Raw genomic sequence first — 14375 nt, forward strand, 5'->3', positions numbered from 1 at the left:
TCTGAGTTCAAGAAAACCCAGAGTCGCCAAGGAATGGACCCTGGACTTTAAGCTTCCTTGCACAAAGTGCAGAGCAGGAAGCTAAGACAGGGCTTGGGGCTCCAGTGGCTCGACGAGTAAGCTCTGGCCAGAATCTGGGGAGACGTGTGGCTGGTACTTGCCTGCCTGCCGCGGAGGGAGACGAGTCCTGTTAAACTCGGATCTGCGTTAGCCCGCTAGGCTGCCGAAAGCAACGTGCCACAACTGGGTTGGCTTTTACTATGGAGATTTATTAGCCGACAAGCTTCACAGTTTCAAGATAGAGAAAAATGTCCAAACCAAGGCACCATCAGTCGATGCTTTCTCCCCAAAGACTGGTTGCCAGCAACTCCTCTCTCACACGGCAAGGCACACAGTGGCACCTGCTGGCCTCTCCCTTCTCTCCCGGGTTTCATTTTCGTTACCTCCAGCCTTCTGCTTCCGGGGTTTTATCTATTCTCCCTGAATTATATTTTCTTTTAAGGGACTCCAGTAAGAGGATTAAGATCCACCGTGGGCTATGCCTTAAAGTAACCTCATCAGAAGGCCCTTCTTACAACAGGTTCACACCCACAGGAATGGATTAGCTGTAAGAACACGATTTTCTGGAGTTCATACAGCTACAAAACCAGTACAGGGGCCAATGTGTGAGGTGCCCTATCAGACCTAGCCGCTTACTCTGCCCGATTTATTGCAGTGTATTCCGAACGTCTATGTTTTAATCGAATGTCTTTTTTTTTTTTAAGATTTTATTCCTTCTTTCCCCATTGTCTGCTGTGTCCATTCGTTGTGTGTTCTCTTGCATCCGCTTGCATTATCAGGCTGCACTGGGAAATTGTCTCTTTTTTGTTGCACCATCTTGCTGTGTCAGCTCTCCGTGTGTGTGGCGCCATTCCCAGGCAGGCTGCGCTTTTTTCACGTGGGGTGGCTCTCCTTGAGGGGTGCACTCCTTGCGCCCTACACGGGGGTGCCCCTGCATGGCACGGAACTCCTCATGCACATCAGCACTGCATAGTGGGCCAGCTCACCACACAGGTCAAGGAGGCCCTGGGTTTGAACCCTGGACCTCCCATGTGGTAGGCGGACGCTCTAACAGTTGAGCCACTTCCGCTTCCCCGAATGTCTTTGTGATTACAAGACTATACGTGCTCACTGAAGAAACCTTGAGGAAATGCCGAAAGATATTAGAACATATCCCTGTGCATATACTGCTCGTAAAGCCCTTGTCCCCCCCTCACGGAGAAGTTTCCTCCCGGCATTTGTAGTTAATGTAGGAGTTGGCTATGACCTCTGCGGTATCTCAGGAGAGACAAAGGCTGCCGGGGTCGGCCAGGGCTTCTCAGGCTGTTGTGCATGGAGGGTCACCTGAGGGGCTCTGAAAAATCATGATGATGCGCCCCACGGCAGGCCAATTAAAATCAGAAGCTCTGGGTGTTAGGGTCCAGGCTTTGGTGCAGTGGAATTTGAGAACCACCGCCGTGGCCTCTTAACAGGGGTGCTCTCTGGCCGTTCAGGGCCAGGCGGGGGTCCCGCTGCAGCCTCGGGGTTTGGCCACGCGTCCTGCTCCTACGTGGGAAGGGATGCCGGCGGGCCAAGGTGGTCCCAGCCAAGTGGCGCGACGTGAGCGGACTCGACGACGCCTCGGTGTGGCTGAGCGCGGCCTGCCCACAGGACGGCGAGGTGGGAAACTCGCTGCCTTACGCCAGTTCCGGGGCGGCTCGGTGAGATTGGCTGACTGGGATCAAGTGGCCCACCTACCGTCCTGCTCGGACCGATCAAACGGCGTAGACTTCGGACACGCGGACTCACGCTGAGTAACTGGATGTTGCTTTATTCCGCGGTTTGCACACGACGGCCCCGAGCCCAACGCTCGGCTTCTCTCTCCTCGCTTGGTTCCTCTTTCACCGTATGTGGCCACGGCAACTTCTCCCCAGCCGCGTACGGGGGGTAGATGCTGGTCAGGTAGACGCAGGCTCTCAGATTCCCGGTTCTCCAGCCTCTACGTCCTCATTTTACTGCACCCACGTCTGTCTGTCCCAGGGCTCTGCGCAGTCCTGTCGCCCCTCACCCCGAAGGTGTCCCGAGGCCAGGGGATACTGAGCGGGCTCTGTCCCACATGCCAACGCTGGCTAAACACGGGGCTGCGGGTCGTGAGTCTGGGTTCCATTACGAAGCTTGCCGAGATGATCGGCAATGTCTTGCCACCCTTTGGAAGTGTCTAGAATGGGGACACTGGGGAAGGGGTTACTTGCCAGCCACAGGCTCAGGAAGGGACAAGGCAGAATGCCCCATCCTTGCCTTCGGCCGTTTTTCCGGCCACAGAGCTCTGAGCAGCTTCCCCGGGTCCTGGATGGAACAGCCCCGAGCGGAATGGAGCTCCAAGGGGCGGCCCGCAGGGGTCCCACGGAGGCGTCCTCACTGCAAGGCCGCGCTGGCATTTGCGCCTTCTACTCAGGAGTCAGTTTCATCCGGGGGAAGAAGGCTGGCCGGCTGGCTTCCGAGGGCTGAACGCAATTCGAGGCGGAAGACGAGGGCAACGCCACCATTTTCACATGGTGCTTCTACAGAAATTACCTCCACCTCTGGATAAACTTTCAAAACTTTCCAGTCCAAGATTAAAAAAAAATAAAAGGTTTACCTTCTAGGTGCAATTGAGAAGCCAAAACTATGTAAAAGGACAGTCATACTTTAATCAAGTTCCAGAACGAGGGCATCTCGGCAGGAAAAAACGCCCAGAGTGGAGGTCAAAGAATGTTTCCGGAAAATGCCACGGAGATGACAGAAGCCCGGGGCCGGGGGCTACTTGGTCCAGCTGACTTTGGGAATGTCGTAGTGCTCCGTGAGTGTGTCCAGATGTCTGTTGAAGTCCTGGGAAAGCCAAGGAACAAGCCCCTCTCAGTGCAGACCCGGCTGGGCGCTGGGGGGCCAGCGGCACGGGCCACCCCGCCTCTCCCACCAGCCCCGTCGCCTCAGTGCGCCCCCTCCTCTCAAGGCCACCCTGTCCTGAACCCCGCCCCACCCGCCTCCAACCTGGGTCCCTTCTGTCAGGCAAACACCCCTCCCTCCTGCCAGGCCCTGGGCCCAGCTGGGACCCTCGAGGCGTGGCCGCCCCCCTGGCACGCAACTTACCTCCACTCTCTGCTTGTGAGTTTTGGAGGCTTTCTTCAGGATCCTTTCCATTTGCTGAAGACAGAGGAGGGACGGGAGTGAGACCGCAGGCTCGGCTCCGTCCCTGCCAGCACAGGACTCCTGCCTGTACCCCCCCCCCGGGGCCCCCTCAGCAGCTGCTGGGTAACTGCCCAGGCACCACTGAGGACTCTCGGTGCCCATCCCACCCGTCCCCTCAGCAGCTTCTCAGCTGCCAGGCACGTCCTCCTCCTTGAAACACTTTTGACAAACATCCCTGGCCTGGACCCACCAGACATCAGGGGTACCCCCTTCCCCTGCGGTTGTGTGACAACCCAAAACATCCCCAGACCCGCTGGCCTGGTGGGCTATTCCCTGCCCGCAAAATAACGGGCCTAGGTCCACCAGTCTTACTCTGACTTCCCTGTCTCCCATCCCCACATTCAGTAAGCACCTCACCCCACGAGAAATGACTGATCGGAGCCACGAAACAGAAAATATTTGAATCCGCCAAGCGACGTGCTCATAGAAACAAACTGGATGCTGACGTCCAGCATCCAGCGTGGCCCATTTGTAACAGGTAACCAGGCCCCGTGCCACAAGCTTTATCTGCCTTCCTTCATCCAAAGTTTCTACCTTCTTGACGGGACTATCGGGATGCCCGAGATGAGGAAACTGAGGCACAGGTAGATAGGGAAATCGCCCTCCCCGCGTCACTCTGAAATGAGCCACGGCGGCGGACTCCAAACCCGGCTCTCCAGCTCTCGCCTCCGCGGTCCACTCGGGCCCACGGGGCCTCTTCCCCCCGGCATCCCCTCCTCTTTCTCTCCCGCAGCATCCTCTCCCCCGGGACAGACCCCGCCCCCCGGCCTCACCCGCTTCTCCTGCATCTTCTCGAAGGCCGCCTGGGCCGGGGTGCGCTTGTCCAGGCCGCGCCGCTTCTCCTCCTCGTTCTTATTGCTCGTCACCATCGCCTCCAGGAGCTTCGCTTTTTCCTTGTCCTTCTTTTTCTTCTTGCTGGGAGGGAAGACGACGGGAAGAAGGGGAACTGAGGTCAGAGGGTCCCGGGAGAAGGTGGAGGGGGACAGGGGAGGGGGTCCCGGGGCCTTACCGCTTGGTCACGCCAAGTTCCGCCACGCCTTTCAGCTTCAAGGGCCCCTTCTGGACCTGCTCGTACGCCGCCATGGCGCCGCCCGGCCGCCCCGAGGCAAACTGCCACACTTCCGGTCGGCCGATGCCATTTAGGCCCCAGCGCCCGCCCCCGCTTCTTCTTGATTGGCCGAGCTGGGAGTGGCGGCGGGACGTGGGCCACACTTCCGGCTTCTGGGACGGGCGGAAAGAGCCGATGCGGTCTTGGAGCCTCGGTCTTGCCACGCTTCCTGTTTTCATCGTCATTTCCGCCTCGGTGCCCGCCTTCCTTCCTTGTGATTGGCCGAACCAGAAGAGACGCGCTCTTCCTTGGCCTCCGGGCGAGGGCCACACTTCCGGGTCGTGGGGAGGCGGGTACGGCTGCGTTCTTTTGCGGCGCGTCTCCTGCCACACTTCCGGCTCGGCGGCCACTTCCGGTTTCTTAGTGCCGAGGCGCCGTTCTTTTCTAGTCTTGAAAAGTCAATTTGGCAGCAACCCAGTGGCTTTGTTTTCCAGTGATTTCTGCGCGGTGGGATGACTCGTTCTCTGGCGCGCGCTTTCTCTCTTTCTCTCCTGCTCTTTAACGAGAGAAGTTGTAGGTTTATGCAAAAATCGTGCAAAAAATACAAGGCTCGGTGTAGCGCCATCTCCATTTATGAACTTTGCATTAGTGTTCTGTCCTTGTTCTAGTTGATCAAGAAGGGTAATATTGTACTTAAGCGCGCATAGTTTACATTAGCGTTCGCTGTGTTGTACCGTCCTATTTTTTTATTCTAGTAATGTATCTACAACCTAAAACTCCCCCCTTTTAGCTCCATTCACATATATGTAAAATCAAATGATGTTGGTTACCTTCGCGATGTTGGGCTACCATCACGACCATCCATTACCAAAATTTTTCCATCTCCTCGAACAAATTCTGTACCAATTAAGCTTTAACTCCCCATTCCTCGCTGCCACCAGGACCCTTGTTTTTTATCTTATTATTATTTTAAAGATTTATTTATTTATTTCCCCGCCCCCCGTTGTCTGCTCTCTGTGTCCGTTCGCTGTGTGTTCTTCTGTGTCTGCTTGTCTTCTCATTAGGCGGCTCCAGGAACCCATCCTGGGACCTTCTGGAGTGGGAGAGAGGCGATCGCTCTCTTGCGCCACCCCGGCTCCCTGTTCTGCTGCATCTTCTTATTGTCTCTCCTCCGTGTCTCTTGTTGTGTCATCTTGCCAGCTCTCCACATCGGCCGGCACTCCCGTGTGAGCTGGCACTCCACGTGGGCCAGCTCGCCCGCGGGCCAGCTCGCCTTCACCAGGAAGCCCTGGGCCTCGAACCCTGGACCTCCCATATGATAACCGGGAGCCCACCTGCTTGAGCCACATCCATTTCCCCCTCGTTTTTTTTTTTATTAAAGGTTAATTTTTATTTATTTCTCTCCCCTTCCCCCCTCGGTTGTCTGCTCTCTGCGTCCATTCGCTGTGTGTTCTTCTGTGACCGCTCTCTCCTTATCAGCAGCACCAGGTATCTGTGTTTCTTTTTGTTGTTGTTGTTGTGTTGCGTCATCTTGTTGTTGTATCAGCTCTCCATGTGTGCGGCGCCATTCCTGGGCAGGCTGCACTTTCTTTTGCGCTGGGTCGCTCTCCTTACGGGGCGCACTCCTTGCGCATGGGGCTCCCCTACGCGGGGGACACCCCTGCGTGGCAGGGCACTCCTTGCACATATCAGCACTGTGCAGGGGCCAGCTCCACACGGGTCAAGGAGGCCCGGGGTTTGAACTGCAGATCTCCCATGTGGTAGGCGGACGCCCTAACCACTGGGCCACGTCCGCTTCCCTCTCCCTCGTTTTTATTACAGAGGGAAACATCTACCATAATTCCTTAATGGCATTAAAAAAAACAAACACGTGCTCACACCCACATCTAAGAAAACCAAACAGTACAGAAAGGGTCGAAAGAAAGAAAAAGGGCGAGGGAGGGAGGGAAGGGAGGAGGGGAAGAGAAAGAGAGAGAGAAAGAAAGAAACGCAATAAAACCTCCCTTCCTTCCTCCTCCCAAAATGACAATTTCATGACCCTTTTCCACATGAAAATGTGTATTGCCAATATCCATCTGCATAATGCCTTTTTTCATTTCTGCCCTCATCTTTTCCCACGATGAAATGTCTTGAAGCTCTTTCTATGGCCGAGGGCACACGTCCACCTCACCTCCCGCCAAGGCTTGGCTGCCCTGTGGCGGCGTCAACCCTACTCCAACAGATGCCCACTTGCCCACAAATCGTGGCCAACAACTTTTGCAGGCGGAATTGCTGGGTCCAGGATGTATATTTGCACATTTCATTTTGGACAGCTGTTGCTCCAACTGTGCCAAAGACAGTATTTTTTTAGGGGGAGAGAAGGAAGCACGAGGAGGAGGCACAAGTGCCCCCAAATTCAGCGGACTGAGAAAAAGGGGAAAAAGAGGCACGGTAGCTGTCTTCCCCGGTCCTGCCCGCGAAAGGCAGCAAGTCATCAGCCGGTTCGCAAAGGCGCACCCTTGGGCGTTCCGGAACTGGCCGAGGCTATCCGCAGATGGGCAGCGGCAGGACTTCTCTGTCACCTCGCCTGTGACAGCTCACTGGGCGCACTGTCCGCGGACCAGAATCAGCTGGCGGACCCAGCTGGGAGGACTGTCGCCCCCCGCTTCCCAGCAGCCGGGGCCCAGGCGTTACGCGTGAGAGGCTTGGGGGGAAATGCAGCTTTGGACTAACGCAGGCTTAGGATGATGCCAGCAGTGCAAGAACTCGGGTCATTGCTATAAAGGCAGTGGCCACCAGAGGAGCGGAGGGGAGGGAGAGGGAAGAATGGGGTACCGTGGGGGCATTTGGGGGACCTCGGAGTCGTCCTGCATGGCATTGCGGTGATGGATACAAAACCTATAAAATCGTGCGTGCGAAGTGTAAAACCATAATGTCAACTCTAGTCCACGGTGATAGCAGTGCCTCAATATGTGTTCACCAATTGTAACAAATCTACCACCCTAATGAAAGATGTCATTCATGTGGGAAAGTGTGGAAGGGGAAAAGGGGAGGTAGATGGGGGTCCCCTATATTTTTGCGGTAACATTTATGTAATCTAAAGTTTCTTGAAAAATGAAACCCAACCAAAAAGAGGGACAGGCTTTGGCACTGCATCCCTGGCACTTCCAGGGAGAAAGTTGCTTGCCCTTTTTTGAGCTTTCCTTTCCTTTTCCATAAAATGGGAATGATTATAACAGCCACAAACAACTGCAAGAGCTAGATGTGCACATGGCTTATCTCATTTACCCCCACAGCCCCCGTACTGGCCGTCTTATGCTGACTTCATGGATAGGGAAACTGAGGCACAGAGAGCTCAAGTCAGATGTCTGAGGCCACCCGGTGAGCCTTAGGATGTACAACGCAGGCTGGCCGCCCCATGGACACGAGGACGCACAACGCAGGGAAGGGTGCCTGATGCAGAAAAACGTCCCCGTGAAGGGCGGCCGCCTGCCGGGTGAGATTTTCCCGCATCCTGTACTGCTAAGCTCAGGCTGGGTCATGTGACCCGTCTTGGCCAATGAGAGGTGGGAGGAGCTTGAAGAGGCAACTCCAGGTCCGCCATGTTCCTTTCCCTTCTGCCCATTCTTGCCACATTACGAGGCCATCTGTTGTCCACGTGCCATTATTTTAGGAACCTCTGAGGCAGTGTTTCTCCATCTTTTTTTCCCCCATTACCATCCCCCCTCAGGATAAAATTATAATTTTTTTTTTGAGGCCCCCGGGGCCGGGGACCGAACCCTAGGACCTCGCATGTGGGAAGCCGGTGCTCAACCACCGAGCCGCATCGGCTCCCCTGAGTTGGTTTTAGTCGTCGTTGGCGGTTGCTTTTGCGGGAGGCCCCGGAACCGAACCTGGGACCTCCCTGTGGGAGGCGGGCGCTCAACTGCTCGAGCCACATCCACTCCCGAATTATAATTTAATAAGAGAAGTTAAAGTCAGATGAGTTGGATTTTGTTGGTTAGGGCTGAGGTTTGCAGGATCATAAACCATTGAAATAGCGAAGACATTTTCATCCCCTTGGAGGTGATAGAGCCCCCATTTGCCAATGCACGCTCTATGCAGAAAGGGCTGCCACGTAAACACTGGCTTTGCACACTTACAATTCTTATTTTATGCCATCTCAAGAGTCTTGAGATTTAAATGCATGTAGCACTCTATATTACTACCCCAATGTATCCACACAAAGAAAATGCAACCTTTTGGTCAAGATTTTCTAAAGGTCTTTATAAGCAGAGAATACGCTGCTAAATTATCTTCAATGCAGAGTTGGGGACGTCTGGGTTTTGTCACAGGAAATTGTCCTCTGTGCCACCAGGGGCACTGGTAAAGAGCATTTTTTTAGTTGTATTTTTTTCGAAGATACATAGATCACAAAAAATGTTACATTAAAAAAAATAAGAGGTTCCCACATACCCCCCACCCGCACTCCTCCCACATCAACAGCCTCTTTCATCATCGTGGCACATTCATTGCATTTGGTGAATGCATTTTGGAGCACTGCTGCACCGCATGGATTATAGTTTACATTGTAGTTCACACTCTCCCGCAGTCCATTCAGTGGGTGATGGCAGGATATACAATCCAGCAACTGTCCCTGCAATATCATGCAGGACAACTCCAAGTCCCCAAAATGCCCCCACATCACATCTCTTCTTCCCTCTCTCCCTGCCCTCAGCAACTCCCGTGGCCACTGTCTCTACATCAGTGCTACAGTTTCTTGCATTACTAGTCCAAATAGTTCTACAGTAGGATACCAGTAAGTCCACTCTAATCCGTATTTTATTCCTCAAACCTGAGGACCCTGGGATGGGGATGTCCACTCGAGCACTTTTTAAAAATGAATTCGCATTGTTTGAAACTACTAGGGGAACAAGACTCTTTATGATGCAGAAACGTGGCAAGCATTCCTTAGCCGAAGGCTAAGGGCATAAGTCATTTGCATATTCCATCACTTTGATATGATGAGGTTTCTGAGCCCCTCGACCACGTCACGCTCGCTCCAGCCCCAGGGCCTTTGCACCTGCCGTCCTCGCTTCCTTCAGGTTGCTACTGAAACACCGCCTTCTGTTCCCAACTATTCGGCCCACCCCTTGCCTCTCTACTCCTGCCCTGTTTTATTTTTCTTCCTCAAACTCGGCACCCCGGGGAATGCACTTCCTTAGCCGTTGGATGGTTGCCTGTCTGCCCACTGGAAGGGGAGCTCCGTGAGAACAGGGCCTGGCTCTGTTCACGGACGTGGCTGCGGGACTGGGACAGTTCCCAGCACAGCGCGGGGGCTCAGTGATGAGTGGTTGGGAAGCGGATGGGGCTCCAGCAGTTGGGCTCCTGCCTACCAGAGAGGAGGTCCAGGGCTCGATGCCCAGGACCTCCTGGTGAGGGCGAGCTGGCCCACACGGAGTGCCGGCCCACGCGGGAAAGCCGCCCCGCGCAGGAGTGCTGGCCGACTTGGAGAGCTGGCGCAGCAAGATGACGCAACGAGAGACACAGATTCCCGTGGCGCTGACAACAACAGAAGTGGACAAAGAAGACGCAGCAAATAGACACAGAGAACAGACAACCGGGGTGGGGGGGAGGAAGGGGAGAGAGATAAATAAATCTTTAAAAAATAACAATAATAAAACTAATGCACCCCGTGGGGACCCCTCCTGGCTTGTGTCCCCAGAGCGCAGGCAGTGCTCGGTGAATGCTCGCTGCGCGGCCTCACTATGGCCCCATGAAGTGGCTGCTCCCCTAACTTCCACCTTACGAGGCTCAGAGAGGTCAGGCGACGTGCCGAGGCCACACAGCGGCGCCTCCCCGCCCTCCCCCAGCGGCCGTGACCCGCCCGTGGACGTCCTCACGCCTGTTGCCTGGGAGCTGGGGTGTAACCCGAGCCTCGCCCCTTCAGGGGTGACCGGGTGGGCGGGGCGGGTGACGGCCGGGGCAGAGGGACACTGGCCCAGACGCTCGGCAGCCTTCGGGGATCATGGGTGGCAAGCAGACGGTGTTCACTCGCCAGCAGCTGGACGCGTACCAGGTAGGGCCGGCGGCCACCCGGCCCGGGGACAATGCCAGCTCGTCCCTTCGCCCCGGCGCCCGTTCGGGCAGGGCGGCCCCGGGTGGCACGGGGACATCCGGACGCAGAGTGCGGGCTCAGCGGGCGCTTCTCTCCGCAGGACTGTACCTTCTTCACAGGAAGGAGATCATGCGGTCAGTGCGAGCGGGCAGCGCCCCATTCGTTTCCGGGGGGCCCTTGCTTAGCGCGCCAGCGGGGCGCAAACGCTCGGGGGGGGGGGTGTCCCAGGCACAGGTGGGTGGAGGCAGCTTTCTGGGGGCAGCGGGGAGCCACGGAGGGTGACTGAGCTGGAGAGAGGCAGGGTCCCCTGGAGACTGCGAGCTGAGGCTGGAGACGCCGGCTGGCGGGAGCCAGGCCCGGGCTGCGGGGTTGGCACCGAGGGGTGCCAGCCTGAGGCGGACGGAGAGGGGGGTCCCACGGGGGCCGTTGACCTCGGAGCCCTGAAATCCAAGCCGCCCGGGGTTTGGCGGCAGAGCTGCCCCCGTGCCCCGCCGCGGGGGTGCAGGCATCCATTATAGATGAGCGCCCTTTTCACCCGCGAGCCCCATTGTCCCGGCGAGCACGGGTGCCCGGCCCTGCCGGGCCGGCCTGGCCGAGGCGATCGGGTTACCGGTGGGGAAACTGAGGCCGGGGCAGGGCCGGGCCGGCCGTGGGCCTCGGGGCGGCGGGCCGGAGCCCCGGGGGGGGTCGGAGGGCTGACGTTCGTCCCAAGCTTTTCGAACCGACCCCCCCAGGGGGGGCAGGGACCCTCTCAGGGCCACGCCGAGACCCGAACTCCAGTTGTCCCCCCCCCCGCAAAGGGGGCCGGGACGTTCGAGCCTGCCTTTCTTAGCTGGCCTGGGACCCGGGGGGGCTCCTGTCCCCATCAGGGACGGTCCCCAGGGACCCCAGACTCCTCGGAGACAGTCTCCACCGGGCTGGCCCCCCTGTGAAGGTATGTCGTCACCAGGTGAGGGCACGGTTACGGAGCGCTGGCCTTACCAGCTGGGCGCACGGGTGACCCCGGCGCTTGGCAGCATGCCTCCGTCTGCCCTCTTGGAAGACCCGAACACGATCCTTTTGTCCCTACCCTGACCCCTCCCCCCCCCGAAGGAACTCTGCTCCAGTTCCGGAAAGAGCGCAAAGGAAGGGGTGAGGGTTAGGGTTCCTCGGGGCGGGCGCCTGCAGATTCACAGATGGGCCTGGATTCCCAAAGGCTGGTCATGAAATGATCGGGGTTTTCAACTCCCTCGCTGCTGTCATCTCCCTTCCGCCTGGCAAGCTCCTATTCATGCTTCAAAGGCCTGCGCCCATGCCCTTCCGGCTCCTCGTAGTCTGGGCTCCTCTCTTCCTGACCTCGGGGACCCAGCGCCCCCCCATTTCCCCACCACCCAGCCCTGCCCGGCCTTTCTTCCCCCCGGCCCCCAGGCTCTTCTACCGCTACCAGGACCTGCCCCGCAGCTCGTTCCACTCGACTACACCAGCTGCCCCGACGTGAAGGTGCCGTATGAGCTCATCAGCAGCATGCCCGAGCTGAAGGTGCCGGCGGGGAGGCCGCGTGGGAGGGCTGGGCCCCGCTGCCCTCCATAGGCGGGCGCCGGCCTCACCCCCCGCTTTACAGGGGAGTGCTTGGCGGGCTCAGAGAGGTCGAGACGCTTGGCTGAGGTCACACAGCCAGGAGCTGGCAGAGAGACGGGATTCGAACCCGGGGCTGTCGGGGGTGGCGCTTGGAGAACGTTAGCTCTCTCCCTGGTGGGAGCTGGGGTGGGGGGTGGGGATTGTGCCTCTGAGGGGGTCCCGGGGGAGGGAGGGGCAGGGGGTCACCTGATGGCACGTCGCAGAAACTTCCGGCAAGATGGCAGGGCCGGCTCGCGGGAGTAAATCCCCGGCACTATGCCAGACCCAGGCCCCTGACAGAATGTTCTGGAATCGGGGACTCCCTTCCGGGGGGGGGGGGGGCTCCAGTCGCCCCGCTTTCCTCGACTCTGCAGCGGGCCGGTCCCTCCGCCCCCCTCCCCGTTCCAGGGTGGCCTCATGGGCCGGTGGGGGGTCACCTGCCCATCCCAGGGGGACAGGCTCTGAGTGGCCTCACCTGGCCCTGGCCGTGAGCCCCGCGGTCAGGAGGGGAGGAGCCCAGGCTAGAAGCAGCAGGAAGGGCTTCCTGGAGGAGGGGCGTGAGTGCAGGGCTTTGAAGCATGAATAGGAGCTTGCCAGGCAGAAGGGGGGTGACAAAAGAGAGGGAGTTGAGGTCAGCACCCCCAGACCACGCGGTGGTGGTGGCGGCGGGGGGAGGGTGGTCTCGGGGGAGCGAGACGGGGGAGGGGGGCAGCGGGAGGCTGCCTAGGGGAAGGGCCCCCCAGCGACCCCGTCCCACCTCCCGGCGCCCAGGACAACCCGTTCCGCCAGAGGATCGCGCAGGTCTTCTCGGAGGCGGGGGACGGCCACATGACCCTGGACAACTTCCTCGACATGTTTTCCGTGATGAGCGAGATGGCGCCGCGCGACCTCAAAGCCTGCTACGCCTTTAAGATTTACGGTGGGGCCCCGCCCCACCCCTGCGGCCCCGCCCCTGCGGCCCCGCCCCGCCCCTGCTCCCCGAGGCCCCGCCCCCTGCGGCCTCCCGCCCCGCTCCCCGAGGCCCCGCCCCCTGTGGCCCTCACGCCCCGCCCTGTTCCCCGAGGCCCCGCCCCCTGTGGCCTCACGCCCCCGCCCTGCTCCCCGAGGCCCCGCCCCCTGCGGCCTCACGCCCCGCCCTGCAGCCCCGAGGCCCCGCCCCCTGCGGCCTCACGCCCCCGCCCTGTTCCCCGAGGCCCCGCCCCCTGTGGCCTCACGCCCCCGCCCCCTGCTCCCCGAGGCCCCGCCCCCTGCGGCCTCCCGCCCTGTTCCCCGAGGCCCCACCCCCTGTAGCCTCACGCCCCCGCCCTGTTCCCCGAGGCCCCGCCCCCTGCGGCCTCACGCCCCGCCCTGCAGCCCCGAGGCCCCGCCCCCTGCGGCCTCACGCCCCCCGCCCTGCTCCCGAGGCCCCGCCTCCTGTGGCCTCACGCCCCGCCCTGCTCCCCGAGGCCCCGCCCCCTGCGGACTCCCGCCCTGTTCCCCGAGGCCCCGCCCCCTGCGGCCTCACGCCCCGCCCTGCTCCCCGAGGCCCCGCCCCTGCAGCCTCACGCCCCGCCCTGTTCCCCGAGCCCCGCCCCCTGCGGCCTCACGCCCCGCCCCCTGCGGCCTCACGCCCCCGCCCTGCTCCCGAGGCCCCGCCCCCTGCGGCCTCCCGCCCCGCTCCCCGAGGCCCCGCCCCTGCGGCCTCACGCCCCGCCCCCTGCGGTCTCACCCCTCCCTCCCCGGGGGTCTCACCCACCCCCCGGCCCCTGTGGCCTCACGCCCCGCCCCCCGCGGCCTCGCCCCCTGCTCCCCGAGCCGCACCCCGCCCTGCCCCCGGGCCTTTGCACCTGCCGCCCTCGGCCCCAGCAGCTGCCCAGTCCCCCCACAGCTGCTGCTGATCCTCGAAGTCCCGGCCCAAGGTCCCCTCTTGGGGGGGGCAGCCCCCCGCCCCGCACCCCCATCCCAGGAGCCTGTCCGTGGCGGGTGCTGAGGGAGCGCTGGCCCAGGGGTCGGCTCAGGGGCGGCGTTTGTCTCCAACCAGAGCCCAGGGCGGGGGCGGCGGGTGTCCTCGCCATCTACCTGCTGCCCAGAGCGCCGGGGGCGCCGGAAAGTGCTGGTCGAAGGAAGGGGGGGAGAGAGAGAGGGAGGAAGAGAGAAAGAAAGGGAGAGAGAGAGAGGGAAAGAGGGAGAAAGAGGGAGAGAGGGAGAGAGAGAGAGAAAGGGAAAGAGGGAGGGGGGAGAGAGAGGGAGGGAGGGAGAGAGAAAAAGAGAGAAAGGGAGAGGGAGAGGAAGAGAGAGGGAGAGAGAGAGAAAGGGAGGAGAAAGAGGGAGAGGGAGGGAGGAGGGAGACAGAGGGAGGGAGGGGGAGAGGGAGAGAGAGAGGGAGAGAGAGAGAAAGAGGGAGAAGAGAGAGAGAGGGAGAGGGAGGGA

The 14375-nt window shown here is 59.9% G+C and overlaps 2 protein-coding genes across 2 annotated transcripts in view; one reads left to right on the plus strand and one right to left on the minus strand.

The window, feature by feature from the left end:
* Window positions 1-248: 248 nt before the first annotated feature.
* FAM32A (family with sequence similarity 32 member A) lies at window positions 249-4402 on the minus strand. The gene is made up of 4 exons (XM_004456141.3): window positions 4256-4402; window positions 4020-4161; window positions 3148-3201; window positions 249-2886 (listed from the first exon to the last, which is right to left on the minus strand). Exons 1-4 carry the CDS (start codon window positions 4327-4329, stop codon window positions 2818-2820), a joined length of 339 nt encoding a protein of 112 aa, XP_004456198.1. The 5' UTR covers window positions 4330-4402; the 3' UTR covers window positions 249-2817.
* A 5878-nt stretch (window positions 4403-10280) lies between these two features.
* Window positions 10281-14375, plus strand: part of CIB3 (calcium and integrin binding family member 3) — an 8554-nt gene continuing 4459 nt past the window's right edge. The window contains 6 exon segments of the mRNA XM_058292631.1: window positions 10281-10331; window positions 10471-10483; window positions 10486-10504; window positions 11778-11797; window positions 11800-11888; window positions 12738-12885. Coding sequence (XP_058148614.1) covers window positions 10281-10331; window positions 10471-10483; window positions 10486-10504; window positions 11778-11797; window positions 11800-11888; window positions 12738-12885 — 340 coding nt within the window.

This window comes from Dasypus novemcinctus, unplaced genomic scaffold (assembly GCF_030445035.2).
Source record: "Dasypus novemcinctus isolate mDasNov1 unplaced genomic scaffold, mDasNov1.1.hap2 scaffold_174, whole genome shotgun sequence".
Classification (NCBI taxonomy): Eukaryota; Metazoa; Chordata; class Mammalia; order Cingulata; family Dasypodidae; genus Dasypus; species Dasypus novemcinctus.